This window comes from Lonchura striata, chromosome 10, assembly GCF_050655825.1.
Source record: "Lonchura striata isolate lonStrDom1 chromosome 10, ASM5065582v1, whole genome shotgun sequence".
Taxonomy (NCBI): Eukaryota; Metazoa; Chordata; class Aves; order Passeriformes; family Estrildidae; genus Lonchura; species Lonchura striata.
This window is the reverse complement of record NC_140712.1, coordinates 25234695-25255773: the sequence shown is the minus strand read 5'-3', so window position 1 is coordinate 25255773 and position 21079 is coordinate 25234695. Positions and strand designations below refer to the sequence as shown.

The following is a 21079-nucleotide window of genomic DNA, read 5'->3' as shown; positions in this document are numbered from 1 at the left end:
TTTAACTGTTATGTTAAGTGATATGGCTTTCTCTACAGGAATTGGGAACTCCCACTCACATATACATGAATACCCTGTATGCCACAAAGCAAACAAGGGTTATGGATTGGATAAGGGTTGAGGCTCTCCAAGCAGACCTTCCACTTGAAACCTAAGTGCTCCAACTGCCAAGGTGGATACAAGGAAGGCTGTACAGCACTACTTGTATTCTGAGCAGCACAGCTGTTTCTCCATTCTTTACAAAACATAGTGGCTACCACTAGGCATTATTTGAAACATCTCAAGGCTCACCCTGAGACAAGAGTGAAAACTTTTTTCTGACAAGGTGTGGCAAAAATCAAATGCCCAGCTGCTCAACCTCATCAATATCAACAAAACACTCAGAAGCAGAGACAAGATCACTAAGAACTTCAGACTCAAAGCTGATTTATTTAAAGAGTAAGTACCCACGATTAAGCAAGAGCTAGACAAAAATATTAAAGCTGTCACTGTAAAATGTATTTTGCCTGAGGATTTTTTTTTTTTTTTCCCATATCTGGGCATGGAATTCAAGAGAGAATCATTACCTCCTTAAGCATTTACTCCAAGGTTGATGACAGGAAGAGCCCACAAGTGAAGGATCTGGGGCTCCTTCAAGCTTGGACAGTTACTACAGTGCAACTAATCTCTCCCTGTTTGCCCCGCACTTGCTGCTAAAAACTTTGGATTCAAAAGGAAGGAGTTATTTTGAAACACACTCAGATCTGACTACTTCAAACTTCATACAAGTCTGTATGGAAGGAAAATTATTATCTACTAGTAACTAAGCAGTCTCTGTGAATTTACAGTAGTGATAACCCTCATAAAGCATCTAAAGGACTACAGCATAAACTGTATGCTCCCCGTCCCTTCAAAAATATACTATAAATTCTTGGTAAAACTGAAGTCCTGGAATTAGATCCTTTATATTCTGCCAGCAGTGAACTTGTACAAACAGACTACTTCCTCCTCAGTAAAATCACAGCTGAACATGTCTGCCTTGCTAAGGAAGAATGACACAGATTTATTCAAAATTCATCACCCAGCCACGGAAAATCTTCTGGCTCTTAACCCATATCATCTTTTGAATGACAAAAGGAGACTTAAGTGTTCACTGAGCCATGATAAAACATGCTCTCAGCTATGTCGAACATGTGTTTATGCATATTGCATTCCTATTCTTCACATACAGCATATAGGATTTAATGTTTGCAAAATATTTTTTAAATAGCAACAATAGAACTTAATGCATTCATTTTTAATACCAGTCCTTTTTCTTTCACAGCATCTACTGTGTTCTGATCATACTTTTAAATAATTGTCTTAATGAAGATACACAGTATGTTTATAAGCTTATTAAATGTGGAGATTACACACATGCTGGATGACAAGAATAAAAGTTATTTCAATATTTTAAATAAAAATCAGGAAAAATCTAATTCAGCAGAATAGAGTGAAGGGTAACACTTGGGAAAACACGACAGACCATATAAACAAAAGATGAGAAACACATGTCAGCAGCACAAATTCAAGGTGACAACTCAGCAAAACTCCACTATACTATGACATCATGAAAAAACAGATACTGTGCAAGAATGCATGATACTATCAAATCTGTTAGGGTATATAAAATAATTGTTGCGCTTTTTGTAAGTATGCCCACTAAGGCCCTATTGGAAATGTTTTCTCTCTTTTGGCAGAGGATTTCCAGAAAGACACTGAGTGCCTGGAGAGAAGTCTAAGCAACCCAGGGAAAAGTACTACAGATCTATTAAATAGATGGATGCATGGAGAAATACGCAAGAATTGAGTTCTCAGTGTGCAAGGAATATACACTGCTGCAATTTAAATTTGTAAAAGGCTTCAGTTAAGAGGAAGGGAGTAACAATTTTTCATGTGCACTGCTAAGCCAGGAGGCAATACTGCACCAGACATATACAAGTTAGACAACAGGAAGTGATGCCTTTTCTTGGGCATTAAGAGTTAGATACAGTTAAGGGATAAAGGGCTTTTTTATCTCGGTATCTAATAAGTATTTCTATGGCACACTAATTCACCAAGGTGGAATAAGTAGAAACGTACACACACAGTAGATTGCATATACAATTTTATGGACTTTGTAAATTAGTATATTTAAAATTGATGCTTCAATTAGAGGTTTAAATGAACAGTGTGAATGTTCTTATCGTCAAGTATTTTCTCTCAGATGGACTTAATTTTAGTTTACAGGACATGTTTTAGAGGGGGTCTTGGTTTTTCAAGATACCGTAAGGTTTTTCAGCCTCCCACTGCAAGGCCTTCAGGATGTTTGGTCTTCTGGCTTAACAGAATACCAGAACTATGCTAAGGTATTACAGACTCAAAGAATTACAAATGCACACGTTAAGGGTGTTGGGAATATATAAGTGGTACATAAAAAGAAAAAGTAAAAAATCATCATGGCATCAGGAGAACCCATCCAGTGCTAGGAATAACAGAACAAACAGGTACGTAGTCCTTGTCATGAAGTCTTTGAGAACCTTAGAAACACATATCAGAGGTCAGTTGTTTTTTTTCACAGAGGAAGGGAGTTTCTTTGATTTTTTTTTTGGTTGGTTGTTTTTTCTAGTGAAACTATATAGCCACTAAGAAACCAAGACAAGAGGTAATATGCATCCAAATTATTCCCCATACCAAAGGTCACATCTTCTTTTAAAGCACCACCACTTTCCAAATCAATTATTCTCACCTCTTTGCTTCCTCCAGATGACAAAGGTATTCATAGGCTACATTCTGGCGTCGCCTTTCATCCATTTCCTCTGCTGTTAATCTCTCATTATCCAAAACAGCTGAAAATAAATGAAACACAGCCCTCAGATGGTTGAACATTGAATGTAATGGAACAGGCACATCAAAAATCAGATCCAACCTCTCCCACAGAAACTCATCACGGTTGTTTTTTTTTAATTCAGCAAACTAAGGATCTGATTACTTGTTCTTTACTAGCAAGAGAAAACACTCAATTTCCTTATCCTTGTCACATAAATTTGCCAGCTTCCTTCTTCCTGATTTCTCAAATTCACAGCATCCCTCTTACAACTTCTTAGAAACAATCTTTTATTTTCTTATTTTCTTCTACCTTTGCCTTTGTCTTCCTCAAAAGCACATCAGTGACCACTTGTCCCCTCACCAATCCTCCAATTTTGATAGCAAAAGATTAAGGAAGGACACAAATACATATTAACATCATATAACCCCCTCTATATCTTTATAGTCCACCTCTAAAGCAAGGTAGAAATGCTACTCACACTCCCTACATGGAAGGGAATCATTCAGATTCCCAACCTACATGCCATCTTTGGATCACGCTAAAGACCTACATAGGGGTAATATGCCTAAATCTTCTAGATTTTGTGTGTTCAAAGTCTCAGTAAAAAAGTCTTCTCTTCCCATACTTACAGCTAAATACATCTCATGTCAACTTTTTTAGGTATCATGGACCAATTTAACAAATAGGAAATGTTTCATACTGTTAATAAAGCAAAGGTTAGCTTATACCTAAGATAATTTCAACAACAATCTATGGTGCACTTGTGAGACCCCAGCAGGAACACTGGCATCTTCAGCACAAAACCTGCTAGAGCACGTCCAGAGGTGGGCAACAAAGATGCTCCGGGGCCTGGAACACCTCTCCCACAGAGGCAGGCTGAGACAGTACGGGTTGCTCAGCCTGGAGAGGGCTTTCTCTGTGGTCTCTCTGTACTTAAAAGGGAGCTTATAAAAGGAAGAGGGAAATGCTGATAGGACAAAGGGGAACAGTTTAAAACTAGAAGTGGAGAGATTTAGAGCAGATGACAGGAAGAAATTCTTGAACCAAGAAGATAGTGAGGCAGAGAAGCTGTGGCAGCCCCATCCCTGGAATGTTAAAAGACCAGGTCGGACCGACTGTCGCTTACAACATCGCCCCTCCACAGCACCACGTTTTCCTCCGCCGTTGGTCATTTTTGACGCGGTATAGTAGCGTAGGTGAGCCCGCACATCGGACGCTAAGATCCAAAGCCTCCCTCTCCATAGCAAGCCCACGACAAGGCAATGAAGGTGTCAAATGGGAGCGGTGTTTCGCCCAGAAAATCGGGTGTGGTCGCCAAAATCGGCGGGAAGGCGGAAGGCAGGGCCGCCCCCGCCCCGCCCCGCCCGCGGCGGACATCTTGGGCGAGGTGCAAGGCTCGCCCGCGGCAGACGACGGCCGCACAGTCATGGGACGTCGCGTTGCTGCTCATCCACTGCCTTCTCCCAGCACTCGTCTCCAACCCTCAGGAGGACTGTCGAGCTTAGACAAGGTCCCGCGCGGCACGGCGCTCATCTCGCGGGAGGCGCAGCTCGACAGGGCCCGCCAGGAGAGCCGGCGGGGCACACCGTGCCCGAGGGGCAGTCCCGGAGCCCGCGGCTCCCCCCATGCCTGCGGTGGCCCAGCCTCCCCTCACAGCGCTGAACGCTGGAAAGCACGGACGGCTCGGACTGGGCGTCGCTTGGCGGCCACGCGGATTCCCTCACCCCGGGATCCCGATACTTACAGCCATAGTGGGGCCGGGACACGGCCAGCCCGTCCACGTCCTCCGCCGCCATGGCGCTGCGCTGGGCTGGGGCTAGCGGGAGCTGGGCGCGGCTGTTCCTCTTCCTGCCGCACCGGGTGTGGCGGGGGAGGAGTCGCCCCGCCGCGCTCTCTCTCCCCGCCCCGGCCGCACCCGAGGCGTCCCCGCCACCTTCGGCGCTGCTGGAAAGGATGAGTTGCGCAGTCCCGTTCCGGCCGGACCCAGGCCCCAATCTAGCTCGGCCCGTCCCGTAAACCTGAAGGACACGGCTTGGCCGTCTTGTCTCTCCCCGGGGTCCCTCTCCCTCTCACAGGGCCAGCGCCCTGGCTCTGAATCTGTTAGCCTCATAACTAACACCCAGCTAAGCTCTCACCTAAACTCTGCCAGCATACGCGGGACACAGCCCAGGTCAACCTGGTCATGACCCACATTTTACCCTCTCAGCCCAGCCATGTGTGCGCAGCCCACGTGCGCCCCACTGTGTGCAGTACAGCTCAGCCTCCAAAGCCCGGCTGCCTCCCACATGCTGCTTCGCCTAAGCCCTCTTACCCTGCCAGGTTCCTCAGCTGCATAGCCCTTCACAGTAGCAAAACCTGGCCTTGCTGGATGTAGCATAAACAGCTCTACTGACCAAACCATGGTAACTCATATGAAATGTCAACCACAAGTGGAAGCAGTGGAAGCCCCTAAACAATAGCAACATCCAGCAGCACTGCCACAGGAGAATCATGCCCTGAAAACTTCCTTCCCCTCAGTACATATTACTGTTGCTTTGCCTATTTCTTGTTCAAGGGTCAGAGTACTGACAGTGTCAGTCACCAGGTGTCTATTTTAATTAGTCACATGAATTTCACTGCTAGGGCATACATTTACTACCTAAGTACACATTAAGTAATTTGGAAAACCAATAGCCTCTGTTAGGAAAAGCATCCCCAGCAGGCAAAGGAGTCAATCTATCATTCTCATCTTCCCAGATGTGGATTCAGTTTCAGCTCCCTCAGTACAAGGAAGACATGGACATAATGGAACAACTACAGTGAAATTGATTAAGGGCTTGGAGCATCTGACATATGAGGAGAGCACGAGAGAACATGCCAAGAAGCAGTGGGCAATGGACTGAAAAATATAAAAAGTCCCATTTCAACAGAATAAAAAATAGTTGTATTCTGAAGGTGACTCAACACTGGAACAAGTTACCTAGAGAAGTTATGGAGTCTCTGTCCTTGGAGAAAATTCAAGCCTAACTAGGCATAGTCCTGGACAAACCTGCTTGAGTTCACCTGGTATTGAGAAAACAAGGTGGGACTGGAGACTTCTAGAGGTCACTTCCAAAATCAGTGATTCCATGAGCCCATCAAAAAGTATATTTACTTACTATATATACACAGGTAACATGGAACAGGACAAGAAGACACAGCCTAAAGCTGTGCCAGGGCAGGTTTAGCTTGGACATTAGGAAGAATTTCTTCACAGGAGGGGTGGTGAGATATTGGAATGGGCTGCCAAGGAACGTGGTGGAGACATCATCCTGTAAGTGTTAGAGGAAAGATTGGATGTGGCACTTAGTGCTTTGATCTAGCTGACAAAGTGGCATTCGATCATTGGTTGGACTCAACAATCTTAGAGAACTGAATTGATTAAAGGAAGACATAATTCAATGGTTACAGAAATAACTACATTGGGAAATGCCAGACATAAATTACAAAACAAAAGGTTTTATAATACAGTTAGGATTCTATTTATTAACATTTGCATTACTTCACATGTAGCCACTTGTAAGTTATGCAATGAGAAGACATTTAAAATAATGTTTATATGTAGAATGTGGCGTGCAGAATTCATTTTGTTCCCCCTAAAAATCTCGTAACATTTTTGCACAGTGCCACAAACCTCCCTCAAAAACATCTCATTCTGATAAGAAAAATAAAACACGATTATTACATGTCATCAAAGAACCTTTCTGAACCTCTTCAAAGCTGGACTCAATGGTACCTATAACAGCTCCCCTGATTTAAGATTTCTGGTGCTTGTTATCGACTTTGCAAAATGTTTTTATTAAAAGTTGTGTATCTGTGTGCCTAATTTATTGCCTATCCTGTTCCTTGTCTTTTTCCCCCCTAGTGTTTAATGAGCACTAGTCAGATGGCCCTGCAAATATCATAGAGATACCTATTTTTCTCTCATTTCAAAATTTGAGCAACCAAAAAATTCTTTTAAGATTTTTGCTTTAATGACTAATCACTAGGTTTCCCAGAGAAAATGAGCACCGAAATCCTTTAAATAAACTACTGTTATCTGTTCTTTTGCAGAGGTTTCCAGACCAATTGTATACTGTGATATTTATGTCAAGGATGCATAACAAATGTCTAGGCCAACTCCTCAGTCTTTATTATGATGCTAGAAGTTTTGTCAACAGAAAGACAATAGTTTTATTATACTCCTCATATATGATAAACAACAATGTTGGGGCTTCCAATTTACACATAAAGCTGTATAGCTATAGCTAGTACATGCCCATATTCTTCCTACCCTTCAGACCTTATTGTGGCAAGCTGAAACAAATACAAATTAGATGACCCTTAAGACTAAACACCAATTTCTTCTAAATGAAGAAGAGTAAACATGTACATAGAGGAAAAAACTGTCAAAAATAGGGGGGGTAAATGAAAAAGAGGCTGCTAAAAAACACTTTATTAAATGACTTCATAGTTTTCAAACTAGACAGTTTTGAATAAAAGTCTACCCGGATTACGACAGGAAGTGAAGGAAAGCAGTACATAATAAATGGAGAAAGGTAAAACTGGCGCTGATAAAACACTGACAAATAACCTGAGAAAGCGATAAAGAAACCTCGTGAGGCGTATCGTAGAGGGCAGCGCAGCTCTGCTGTCCGGGACGGACGGTGGCCATCAGAGCCTCGGCGGCGCTGCACGCCGCAGCCCCGCCCGGCGCTCCCGGCGGCCCCGCCGCTCCCGGCAGCCCGCGCGGCGCCGCGCCGCAGGATGATCCACGAGCTGCTGCTGGCCCTCAGCGGCTACCCGGGGGCGGCCTTCACCTGGAGCAAGCGCGGCGGCCTCCAGGTGTGGCACGGCCCCGGCAAAGCCCACCCCGCCCCGCCTGCCCCCTGCCCCCCACCCCCCGGCCTGCGCGGCTCGTCCGTCCGCCCATTCGTTCCTCACCGCTGTTTTCTCTTCCAGGTGTCTCAGGAGCTGCCGTTTCTGCACCCCAGCGAGACCAGCGTCCTTAACCGGCTCTGCCGCCTCGGCACCGACTACATCCGCTTCGCCGAATTCGTGGAGCAGTACACGGGACATGTACAGCAGCAGGTGGGGTCACTGGGCCGAGGTATTGCCCGGGAAGAGCGCGGCAGGTGCCAGTAAGGCCAAGCTGCCCAGGACACAGCAGTGGTCCGTGGCCCATACCCGCGCTCGCACCACCACCGAGCAGAGCTCCAGAAAGCTCTTCGCGATGCTTGTAAGGGAGGGTAGAGAGCAATGAAGAATAATGAATCAAATGTAAAATCTTATTATTGGGGACGTCTTGTAATAATTTCTGACCACAGCAGACTGGCCAGGGTTTGTCAATTGAGCGGGATGCTCATGACTATCTCCTCATGATGTGCGAAGAGCCTTGAGATCCAAGAGGCACACTTAAGTGAAAAGAAGCACTGGTACCAAAGGCTCCCAGCACTTTCAGAGGTCCACAAAAGAACTAAACATCAGTCTGCTCGAGTAACTGTCATTGTGAAAAGGTTGTATTTGTTTTTCTGATCACTTTGTGGTGAGCTAAGGTGCATTTCAACAGGTTTAAAGCACTGACAACTGCTGTGGCACTGCACAGATACTACATTACTCTTCAGACTTGCACGAGTATGCTGAGGCAGATTTTATTGTTTGGTTTCAGGATCACCATCCATCTCAGCAAAACCAGAGTGGATTGCATGGCATTTATTTGAGAGCCTTCTGCACAGGTCTTGATTCAGTGCTGCAGCCTTATCGACAGGCACTACTTGACCTGGAACAAGAGGTAAAGGAGAGAGATACAGAACAAGAGGCTGTAGTGCTGCTGGCAGATTGTGGAAACTTGTAATTTCTGCAATTAATATGTTAGTAGTAGTTTCTAAGATGAAACAAGGTATTTTCCTTTCCACGTTAGGAATGCCTTCCAAATTATTCCTGTGAGATGCCATTGTAAATTACTTTTCATTCTATTAAGTGTTATCCTCTCTACCTTCAATTCTGTAAGGGCTCCATCTCTGTTAGCCCAGTGCTGTCTCAGACTACTGTGGCTTCTGTTTTCAATTTTAGAGGTTTTGATTAATCTCTGCTAGACTAGTAGCTGTCATACCTTGGGTAGCGTCACCATTTAGTGGTTGTGATAATTAATCTTCATTAATTGCTTTATCTTTATAGTTTCTGGCTGACCCACACCTTTCCATCTCACATGTTAATTACTCCTTGGACCAGGTATGTCGTGTTATTAAAGAAGTAGTGTTCTTTGCTTGTTGTCATCCCTCATTGAGTCTAATAAGAAAGTGGGTGGGATAAACGAGGCTTGTTCCATCATGTCATGTCATTTCTATCTAATGTCTCTACATCTGTAGTCCCTTAATCGTACTCAGAGGATCACCTGCACTTCAGCACAAAACTAAGGTACTCCACCTTGACCCTCACACATTCCTCACTGACTGTGTTTAGCCTTAACTACTGCTGGAATATAGTAACTTTGTGCATCTTGGTCCAGTGAAGGGAAGACATACTTCCTAGAAATTTGCATGTCATGTTTCTAATTTGTGAGGAAAGACAGGTAATAGTTTTATTAAATTATTGTGTTCAGCTGCTGTCCACAGTTACTCAAGTACAGTTTTTTTCTCTCTTCCTTACATAACAACCTACATCAATATTTCACTTGTTCTGCAGTTTCAGTTACTCTTCCCCTCTGTGATGGTCATGGTGGAACAGATCAAAACTCAGAAGGTACAGTAAACTTGCAGTTAGTTTCTCTTAACAGGTTTTCTCTTTAACTGATGAAGTAATTTCTGCCCCCATCCCATATTTCTGAAAGTAGAAAATAATGTCGTTTCAGTAATGGGTGCCCTATTACTAGCTCTACTGTAAGTACTGAGATTATTTTACAAATTCATTTACATTGTATTTGATTTTTTTCTCTTATCCCATAATCTTTGATGTCTTGAATTTTATAGGACAGGATGCTGGTAGTGGGAATCTTTATTTTCTGAGTCTGTTTTCTCTGGCCATTGCTGGAAATAAAAAAGGCAGAGGCTAATGTTTCGAGAATCCAGAGATGCTTACATTTTTTAAGGGAAAGTATTGAGAGAAGCTTGAGTGTAGAGCCACATATAGAAGGTCTTTTTCATCACTACACCAGCATGTTACATCTTTCTTTCAGTAAGACTTGTTCAGTTTGTGAAGGCATTTTTTTGTTAGCTGAAAGTGTAATGTTTAAATGTATAAAAAGGTCAGTACAGATCCAAATAACAGACCTGGTCTAACCTTTTCTTTCTGCAGATTCATGGGTGCCAGATATTGGAGACAGTCCACAAACACAGCTGTGGGGGGCTGCCTCCTGTTCGCAGTGCTCTTGAAAAGTATGTAGATCCAGTAAAACTATTACTTCATTCTTCTGAAGTTAGTGTCAAAGTGTTTCTTACTTGTTGGAACAGTACGTGCAAAACAGCATGGTATAAAATTAGGAGTACCATGCAGGGGAAGACTGTCACCATCCCCATTATTTATCTAAAGCAGGTTTGTGGTGAGAATGAAGTCTTTCTCCATATCTAAGGCTATTCTGCATATCACTGATCTTTGATCCTTCAAAATGATAAATGTGAATGTGTGAGTGTTGTGATGTTTGTATGTCCTTGTGGAGAAAGTCAAACTACTTAAAACGTCCTGTTTTGAGTAGAAACAAAAGCCATTGCAGACTTACACCTCTGGTATACTAGCAGATTTCCCTGGAGAAGTCACATGTTCAGAGGATACGACTTAGTACTTGCCCTACTGCCTGGCTGACCAACTGAACTTTCTGAAACAACATTCAGTGAGGTTTTGATTATTGTGTGCAAAGGCCTGACTGACCCGTTTCGCTTGACCTCAGGATTCTGGCTGTGTGTCATGGAGTCATGTATAAGCAGCTCTCTGCCTGGATGCTGCATGGATTGCTACTAGACCAACATGAAGAGTTCTTTATCAAACAGGGCCCCTCTTCTGGAAATGTTCTTAGCCAGCCTGAAGAAGATGATGATGACTTAGGAATTGGGGGACTTACAGGAAAACAACTACGAGAACTTCAGGACCTGGTAAGATCTACAAGTCATAACTTGACATCTTTGGTCCTTAGGGAACTAAAGAAGATGCGTATTGTATTCTGCTTCAGTGTAAGCTGTGCTAGACTAGACAAATATTGAAACCTGCTAGGATGGTAAATTGAAATAATACTGTAATAGGTTTCTGCTAGGCATAAGGGACAGAGACCTATTGTTTGGTACAGTTGGATAACCCCACAGCAGAAAGCCCTAAGGATAGAATCTGTGTAGATGCCGATGTCAAGTAATGGGAACTGCTGCATGCCCACTGTTCTTGAGTGACTGGTTTCCCATTCCTTATGGCCAACACTGTGATCTGTTTAACATAGGCATTGGTGGTAGTGTGAGCAATTGCAAGGAACAGGGTGTGGGGAACTTGGCTATTGACTTGATTTGCACATTTTCTATGGTCAGCTGGGTCAGGTGCCTTTCTTGAACAGCCATTAGTTGTGCAAATGTTACCTAATAGGTTTATACTACTGACATTACCTGTAGAAAATACGTTATGTGAGAGTCAAGGGACTGCTAAGCAAGGGAGCAACCTACCAGCACACTGCTGAAATGTGGTAACTCTTCCTCTATAAATGCTATACCATTAGAGTGCCCTTTTGCAAAGCACCTTTTTTAATGGAGTAGTCTTCCACACTGAGCACTTGAATAGTGTCTGAATAGAGAATAGTGTGGAGCAAGTTCAACTCTAAATTCACTTTCTATTTTATGGTGAGAAAACATTTCATGGGCACTTATGGAGTTAGTGTGGTGCATGCAGCTTTGCTGTGACTACACTGAAACTCTTATGTTGCATAATAATTAAATGCCCTGTACCAACAGTCTCTGCTGTAAATGGACTATGCCCAGAGAAAAACAGGGGAAACTTTTAAAAGGCAGTTAGTGGAAAAATCTGTTATTTCACTATATTGGATAAAGAAAGTGAAAATTGTTGAGTTTTCTAGGTCCATGGTGGAAATCGTAGACTAAGCAACTTATTTTTTCAGTATTATCAACTAACAGTGTTGACAATTCTTCAGTCAAAGAGTAAAATAAGAACACTTTGAGTTTTAGTGGAATAGATCGCTAAAATACTTAGGTGTTGCATCATCTAAAAGTGTCGCTAGAATCTTAAGAAAAGAACTGCCAACCTGTTAACATCAGTGTACAAATTTTTACTGAACTCTTCTATTGAAATGAAGAATTTTGTAGATGGCAAACATTCTCAAAACTGTGGGCGATTTTCTTATGGATTATGGACCACCGAAACTAATTCTCCAGTAACAAGAAAGACAGATGAAATTACCAGTATTGCGTTCCTGAAGGAAAATCTTGCCTCCATACTTGGAGTTCCTTATTAACATTCAGAAAAAAATTAATAACTTACTTTATTGTTCTAAAACAGCTTTCACAGGAACTGAGAAAATTGCCTTATCTTTGCTAGCAAGCCTTTGGATCTTTATCCTATTCACTGTCTAGTGGAGGTGTTTATATTTGGCCTGTATCACAAGTATTCTAAAAGTGTTAAAACATAGGAATGGGTGTAGGGGAGGATTATTTTTGGTAATTCTAGTTAACATTGTTACATCAGCAAAAGACAGATGTAATGCATTTGTAATAACACTCCTTTTGCTTATGTAACATAACCCTTTAATACAGCAAATTTGCTGCTGTTCCACAAAGGTTTAGCTTCTTTTTCCCTTCTGCTGTACTCTGATGGAAGCAATATCTCCAGGGAGATCTGCTAGCATACCAGAAGTACGAGGAAGATTACTGGCTTACTTAAATGATACAAATAAATTTTGCTACCTTTCTGCTTACTTCCAATGCTCTTAAATGCCCCCTCACACACACACCCTTTTATACACCTTTTCTACCTGATTTTCTGACACTGTCTTGCGCTTGATTTCTTTTCCCTTGTGTCTCTGGCAGCGCTTGATTGAGGAGGAGAACATGCTAGCTCCATCTCTAAAGCAGTTTTCTTTGAGAGTAGAAATGCTGCCTTCATACATTCCTGTACGGGTTGCTGAGAAGATCCTCTTTGTGGGAGAATCTGTTCAGATGTTTGAGAATCAGAATGTTAACCTGACCAGAAAAGGTAAGGAACATCTTTCCTGCTCAGTTATGAGTGACTGACACATAGTTTCCAAAATGCCACATTAACGAATTCCTCAACAGTCACTGGCTATTGGCCATTACAGACTATATGGATAGTTGTGCCAGGACAGAGAAGGAGTCCCGGTGTTCTGCTTCTGATTGATTCCAAGGGAAAGGTGTAAGAACAGGATGAATAAATAACACTTTACAAACATAGTCTCCAAGTTTCCAGCGGCAAGTCACCATGTGATTTGCTCTGGATAAAGCCATTGGAAAGACCTTGTTTTCTTTTCAGTTTGCATCCCTCTCCCTAAAGGCTGCAAACAGACACAAAGTCACATCTTGCTCTGAGTGTGTATGTTGTAGAATGGAGTCATGGAATTAACCTGCATCCACAAACATGATTCACTTACAAGGTGGTCCCAAAGTTGCTATGAAAGACTAATTATATGGAGCCTTAAAGAAAGCAAGGGGGAGAAATTTCTAGCTGATGGTTCACTTTGAGAGTTTGGAAAGTTTACATTGAGGGTGGTTTGGGAAATATATTCCTACACCAATGGAAGAGGACTGCTGAGGTGACTCTACCTTGAGCATGCCTATGTAAAAATACTTAAATGCTTGAGTGACATTACAGAGAACAAAGGACCAATTCAGGTGGACTGTTTTCTTGCAGTAGCAGAAGCAAGGGGAAAACAAATTAAGTCTTCTAGCTCAGTTGGTTAAAAAAACAAAGTCCCCAACTTCGGGCAGTAGGGTAGATTTGAAAGGGGCAGGGGTATGGGGAGACCCAAACCAACTGGTTAATGTGGCAGAAAAGTTTGTGGGTTTGAAGATCTAGCTCAGTCCTAGAAAAAGGACTTTTAGCAGCAACCATTTATGTAGAAAATATTTGGGGGTTTTACTGATACCACAGCACTGCTGTGACAAGTGTCTATACTGCAACTGTACATGCAATAGTAATCTTATACCTTGGTACTTGTACTTTGAAGCCTCCTCTTCCTGTTCATTGCCAGACCTGAGACAGTGCTGCTTGGACAGCCTTTCCATTCCTCTGCTGTCAGCCCGTCTCCAAATGGGATTCCTTTTTACTCTCTGAAATTCTTATTGTTGCACAGGCTCCATTCTAAAAAACCAGGAGGACACTTTTGCAGCAGAGCTACATCGACTCAAACAGCAACCACTTTTTAGTTTGGTGGACTTTGAATCAGTGGTTGACTGGATACGGAGCACTGTTGCTGAGGTGAGTATCCTAGGAGGGGTAACTATTTATGCAGGCTGAGAAGCTCTTAAGTTTTGTGAAGGACCTGGAAGAAGAGGGTTTATCAGTGACAGTGACTGAACAAACATGTCAGTGGTGCAACTGTTCTAACTGGTCTCAGGGCTTCGTGTAAAACTAGCTTTTAGTGACAAAGGGACATATAACAAATACTATGCTCTTTCATGAGGGAAGGAAGGGAATTCCTGCATTGTTTTTTATTTCACTTGAAATTACTTCAGAACTTTTCATTTGCTTTCAGCATAATAGATGGCATCTTGCTGAGCACATGCTTTGGCAATTTTTAATCTTTTTTTCACTTGGAGCAGGGAGGAGAACCAAAGAAAATGGGGAGGTTAGAGAATCAAGAACAAAGCTGGGGTAGAACTGGTTTCATAGGAATTTGCACTTTTTTTGTTACAGGTCTTCTGGTTTCTTAGGCAGAGTTTTTTGCCAGTATATATCAAGAATTTTAGCTGATAGCATGGGCTGCTACACAGGATGCTCACTGTATTCTCTTGTACTTTGTATAGCATTTTATATAGGTGCTCTTTTTGTATGCATCACAAATGAAGACAGCAGCTACTCTTCTCTCTGAATGGGTGAAGTAATTCTGAAGGGAGGTTTCTGTTGTGTCGTTTGATTTTTGTTTCTTCACTAGCATCTTTGGAAACTGATGGTGGAGGAATCAGATCTACTAGGACAACTGAAGGTAATGCAACTGCTAGTTTGTTTTTGCTAAAACAGCTCTTTCTTCCCTTTCTTCTTTCTTTCTATTAAGTACTTTGCTTACTTACACTCTGGGCTTTCTTCATTTAGGTAAACCTGTTTTCATTTTCCAGTCTCAAGAGTGAGCATACAGTGATAGAACTAGGTCAAAGACAGAGTTAGAGGGGTATATGTAGTTTGCATCTTGAAGCAAAGGTGGTGTAGCCTTTTTGGTCAGTGAATGAAATTCAGAGCTCTCCAGCTGTGTTTAGAAACAGCACTTGTCCATATAATAAGAATGGGCACTATCAGCTAAGACGTTTAAAATTTCTGCTCTGTTTTTGGTGTGTTAGATACAATGAATTTATCTCCACAGATTATAAAAGACTTTTACCTTTTGGGAAGAGGTGAGCTGTTTCAGGCCTTCATTGACACTGCACAGCACATGTTAAAGACACCACCTACGGCTGTAACTGAACATGGTGAGTGTTGCTTATTTGCTTACCAAACTGGCCTCGTTGTGGTATAGCAGGAAAGTGGTAAGCTATGTCCAGTACAGAAGAGTTCTATCTTAACTCTCTACATGATGTCATTAGTTTTGAAACTATAGCACCTGTGAATTAGAATGTCTCAGAGAGTGAGTGAAAACAATCTCTCAGAAACCTTCTGATGGCAGGTGTTTGAAACTGGCATTAAAAGAAAAGAGCGTCAGTAGTGCATCAGTGTTGTCTTTTAGGACCAAGAGTAAATAATGGATGCAAAATTAGCACTAGCTGCATCATCTTGTGCTGATATGTGTTCTCTTGTCAGATGTCAACATTGCATTTCAGCAGTCTGCTCATAAGGTACTGTTAGATGATGACAACCTTCTTCCCCTTCTTCACCTAACGATTGAGTATCATGGAAAGGAACATAAAGGTATCTACTTGCATTTTTAGAAGTGAATTAAGAAGGGAGATGGTGACCTTGTTTTCAAATCAATTACTTACCCTTCTCTCAAGTTAAAGAAATACTAATTTTGTTCCCTTTACTGCCCTATGTGATGGCCTAGACTACTTTGGCTCTTCTTCTTCTGTTCTTTCCCTTTTCATTCTTGCCATGGTTGCACTGGCTGAGAAGATAACATAATTCAGCACCTTACTTGTTTTTAGATACTTCTCAGATTCGTGAAGGGCCTTCCCGGGAATTATCTCCACGTGAAGCCCCCACATCTGGATGGGCAGCTCTGGGCCTTTCTTACAAAGTTCAATGGCCATTGCACATTCTTTTTACTCCTGCTGTTCTTGAGAAGTAAGTACTAGGTATGGTCTTTCTATATTCATCTGTATATTCCCTGATGTGAGGCATTCACTAGTGTGTTGGGGGTTTTTATTCTCTATGGAGAGAAAGGTAGAACTATTGCTCCCTGAACCTTAAAATGGCTCATTCCACTTACTCATATTGAAAGTACTTGTAAAGTCAGTAGGAGCTGCAAATGCTGACAGATCTGCACCAATTTACAAACTGCTACTTTAACAGTGTTTTCTTTGTCAGCTCCCCTACTCACACTGAAACTAACTTCATATTTTTTAGGTCAGTAATCAATGCAAGCAGAAATCTTACTCTGTAAGATGTGCTGTGGGGCACATGGGCCATAACCTGATTGGCCCTAACTATTGGCAGTCACCTCCTGTTTCTTTTTCTAGTCTTGCATTGTTACATTCTCCAGTAACTCCATTCTCCAGTAACAGAGAAAGATTTTAGTCTTAAACAACTTTGTACTTTTACGTTTGGATTGTAGGTACAATGTTGTGTTCAAATACCTTCTGAGTGTGCGACGAGTCCAGGCTGAGCTACAGCACTGCTGGGCTCTCCAGATGCAACGTAAACACCTGAAATCTAACAGAACCGATGCTATCAAGTGGCGTCTGAGGGATCACATGGCTTTCCTTGTGGACAATCTTCAGTATTATCTGCAGGTCAGTATTACAGAGAAAGATAAACTATGTCAGTTAATCAGAAACTGGCAGAAACACATGGAGGGAGCACTGAAGACCTATCTCAGGTTTCTGATTCCTTGTACCTTAAGGAAATCAGGATTTCCTTCACAAGTCTAGAGCTTCCTCTAAGTTCCCAGACTACTGCTACAACTACGAAGTTTTTGGACTTGTGAATCAGTGAAATGGAGTTCTTTTGTTGCTCTCTAATGTTACTAAATATTTGTGAGAAACTACTTATCTCTGAAGGACCATCAATAACATACCATCCTGGTTCCTTCTCTGGCCTCTTTAAGTGAACTCTACTTTGAGTTACATTTTGGGCTTTTTTGTTTGGTTGGTTTGGTTTTTAAAGAATTGAGAGGGAGCCTGGATTTCTAAATTCTCCACAGTAATGTGGCTGAGCTTTTGTACTGCAGGGTTTGCCCTAAGATACCCAATAGTATCTCCCAGTATAAAATTCAGTAATTACTACGTGAAATACCTTTGTCTACATGCTACCTGTATGCCTTTCCATAGTTAAAGAAAATGACTATTTCCCTTTCTACTTAGATATTACTTAGGCATCAAAAATTGTACATACCCCACATTATGTACTGCTCTTGAATAGAATTCCCCATTCATCAGCCAGAGAAGGGGATCCTCAGCTTTTAACATAAGAAGTAATAAGGAAAGTAAGTTTCTTACTCCAGACTTCTGGCTGGTCTGAAGCACTCCCAGCTCCTCAAACCACTAATGAGGTATCTTCACATATTCATCAGGTCGATGTACTGGAGTCTCAGTTCTCACAGCTTCTACAACAGATAAATGCCACAAGAGATTTTGAGAGTATACGACTGGCTCATGATCATTTCCTAAGTAATTTGTTGGCTCAGTCTTTCATCCTTCTAAAACCTGTAAGTAAGGTCTTGTTTTCACCTTTTTCTACCAATTCTACAAGTGCCCTAAGAAACACACTTTTTTGTACAAATATGACAAATCACATATTTTAAAACAGATCAGTGATAATCTCTTGCAGACTACAATTCTAGGAGTATACAGGTATAAACTATAACTGATAATTTAATTAAGATCTTCTAATTTACAGTTGGTGAGTGTGAATTATGTATTCAAGCTTATTTCAGTGTTCAGTTAACCTTAATAACTTGTATTTTAGCACTATGTTTTTATCACAGGCTACTTTATTAAAGAAGAACTAATGAGCATAGTGCTGGGAACTGTATTCCCGAGGGACTCATACTGGTATGCGTTAGACTAGGAAAAATTCCCTCTTCTACTTAAGAGAAAAAAAAAAGTTGAAGTGTTCCTGAGTGGACTTAGGGTCTTTTTAATTTCATTAAAGAAAAAAAAAGAAAAAAAAATGTTTATAAACAGCCTCACAAAAACATTTACAGAGGTTAGTTATCTATGAGGTTATTGTAGAATAAAGGTGTCCAAATAGCAATTACAGTCAGATAACTGATACAAAGAAAATTCCTAGTTTAGCAGTGAAACCAAAGCCTTGAACCACAGCTCCTGTTGGTCTTTATCCTGCCTTCTAAATCCCAAAGCTGCAGTGGTGACCTGCCAGTTGGATAGAGAAGTCAGTGTACAACTCCTGTGCCTATCTGGATGGTTCATGCCAATTGCTATTTTCCCAGAAATGTGTGCAAAAGGTTGTGGGAGAGGCAGAGCAGAGATGCAGCATAACATTTAAATCCTTTTTCCATAGAAAACATACTAAAAAATGCTGCATCAATAGCTTCCTTCCTAAAAAATACAGTATCAACAACATCTTTCTTATGAATGCTACAACTTTGCTGCTTTCTCTCTGTGTTCGAACTCTGTTTCAACTATTAATTTGTACTTTTTATTCCATGTAGGTTTTCCACTGCTTAAATGAAATTCTGGATCTTTGTCATAGCTTTTGTTCTCTGGTCAGTCAGAATCTGGGTCCCTTAGATGAACGGGGAGCTGCACAACTCAGTATTTTGGTGAAGGTGAATCTATGTTTCTGTGGATCTGTTCTCCTCCATACAAACATTTACCTAAGCAGTTATCTTGTCTTTAACAGCTGTAGAACCAGAGTGAAAGCCAAGTGCTTGTAATTATTTTACCTAATCAACTCTTCTTGAGTTGGAATTTCTATGTGCACAGAGAAACAGAACGGGGGCAGATACTGGAATAGAAAGGAGGCAGAGGTTGGTACCTCTACCCCTCCTTTTCTATAAGTAATAGCTTACCTTGTCCTGGACCACAAGCATCAAATGTCTTGCAGTGATTGTTTTCTTCAGGCTGTTCATGGACTGGGTAGGCAGAAACAGAGATGAGATGCTTGCTTTCCTTCTTTTCTGAGAAGGCCCAGAACTGACATCTTCAAATTTGTAGGGATTCAGTCGTCAGTCATCACTTCTCTTCAAGATTCTCTCTAGCGTTCGCAATCATCAGATAAACTCTGACTTAGCTCAACTGCTGCTACGCTTGGATTATAACAAATACTACACCCAGGCTGGAGGAACCTTGGGCAGGTAGGACTATCTTGAAGGTTGCTTGTAGCATTATCCTGAGGTACTTGGAAGTACAAAGCCATTTTTTATTGATGGCTTCTAATTATTTGGACTGACACTAGGCATTGATAAATGCTGTGACAGAAAAGTAACAAATCAGCACATGGTAGTTTTTGGGTTTCATATACTTTCTTTCCACTGAGTTTCTTTTGGCAGGAAGTTGAAGAAGCTGCTAGCTCATATTGGCCAAAAAGTGCTGGTGTGGGTTGGTAAAGGGAGTTACTTTCAACACGTAGTTAATACTGTAACCTTTCTCTTGCAGTTTTGGCGTTTAAGCAGTAAAGGCCTTTGCTTCAGGCTGTGACTAGCGATGCATCAAGCACTGGAGAGTGGTGCTCTTGGACAGTTGGAGAGTTTGCACTCAAATGAATTTTTCTTTGTAGCTGGCTTTTGCCTGGTGAACTGCTGTTTCAGAGGGAATTGGCACTTACATAAGGCTGCCCAGTGATTACAGAAAGCAATTCCATTTCTTCTGAATGCATAAAAATATGCTTTCTGCAGCCCTGCATATACTTATAAGTGCTTCCAGGGAGGCATTATGAACCTCTTCAGAAAGTGAAAAACTAGAATTAGATGCCTGGACTCTTCAGCTGGACTGTGTTCCACTTTAAGTTCAAGTATGGAGGAAGTAATCCTGTTCTTGGCTACAAATGAGACATTCTACTTGTGTAGTACGCTGATTTACAGTACACAATGTCTGCTAATCAAACACCACCAGGTAAATGAAACGGCAGTAGCAATTGAGGTGAAGGGGGTGGGAAGAAGAATGGATTTTTAAAGTCTCTTCTCATGCAGTGCACTAGTCTATTATATGTGCATATGTCTCCATAGGTTATGGAGACACTGTGGATATCACATGCTTTCTCTATACAATTTAATAGTTTACATGCTAAAATGACGCTTGCCGAGACAGTTTTGCCCTATTTGAGTAGAAAGCGCCCTCTGCCGGCAAGAAAGTGGTATGGAAATGCTTACCTTGGATGTTCACTTGTGCTGTTCTCATGCCAGCCTATTTAGAATGCTAGTAGTGACTACCCTACTGAACCCAAATAAAAATATCTTGTCGTGCAATTATATGGAGTATTGTCAATGTCTGCACCCCAATGCAAAGGGAATAGCATGGCACGACCTTGTCTGTCAATGAAGAATGGGATCTGGTAGGAACTTCTTGCTTGTTCCTAGTATTTCCCAGCCTTGCTATAATGAACAGACCATCTTGATGCAAGTCCATTTGAATGACTGGCAAAAGAGAAGCCTCCAGTCCATCACTGGGGTGGTGTATCAGGTTTCCCAGTTTGAACACAAATGCTGCCAGCATTTGTGGGGAAGAAAACCAGCCTTCTCCTCAAAGGGTTGGTATTTGCATACAGCTGCAGCTCACACTTGAAGTTACATGTCGTTGGGGGGAAAAAAATCCTCTCTGCTCACTCAGAAAGACACAGTAACAACAGCCTGCAAGTATAAGACTTATCACCTTCCACACATTACAGCTCTTTATGGTAGGACTGTACCTGATGCAAGGTTTAAAAGCCCTAGACTGTGGAAAAAGCTATAGAAAGTGTTGAAGTTTGGATGCGAGATTTACAGACCAACAC

The 21079-nt window shown here is 41.8% G+C and overlaps 2 protein-coding genes across 4 annotated transcripts in view; one reads left to right on the top strand and one right to left on the bottom strand.

The window, feature by feature from the left end:
• The window catches only part of IQGAP1 (IQ motif containing GTPase activating protein 1), a 52675-nt gene extending 47576 nt beyond the window's left edge, over window positions 1–5099 (bottom strand). Inside the window, exons 1-2 of the mRNA XM_021541844.4 lie at window positions 4572–5099; window positions 2747–2846 (exon numbers count right to left, since the gene is read on the bottom strand). Coding sequence (XP_021397519.2) covers window positions 2747–2846; window positions 4572–4623 — 152 coding nt within the window. The 5' untranslated portion in view covers window positions 4624–5099. The remainder of the gene's footprint in view (window positions 1–2746; window positions 2847–4571) is intronic.
• Window positions 5100–7566: 2467 nt separating this feature from the next.
• Window positions 7567–20555, top strand: TUBGCP4 (tubulin gamma complex component 4). Of its 3 annotated transcripts, XM_021541843.3 has the most exons (18): window positions 7567–7669; window positions 7787–7915; window positions 8493–8615; window positions 9002–9055; window positions 9509–9565; window positions 10118–10197; window positions 10707–10908; window positions 12835–13000; window positions 14115–14239; window positions 14916–14966; window positions 15339–15444; window positions 15773–15880; window positions 16114–16252; window positions 16743–16920; window positions 17700–17834; window positions 18801–18917; window positions 19306–19445; window positions 19747–20555. In XM_021541843.3, the coding sequence occupies exons 1-18, from the start codon at window positions 7592–7594 to the stop codon at window positions 19757–19759; spliced, it is 2001 nt and encodes a 666-aa protein (XP_021397518.1). In that variant the 5' UTR covers window positions 7567–7591; the 3' UTR covers window positions 19760–20555. The 3 variants fall into 3 exon arrangements, with proteins under 3 accessions (XP_021397518.1, XP_085445261.1, XP_085445260.1); XM_085589135.1 differs by lacking the exon at window positions 19306–19445; XM_085589134.1 differs by lacking the exon at window positions 19747–20555 and having other exon boundaries at window positions 19306–19588.
• Window positions 20556–21079: the final 524 nt, after the last annotated feature.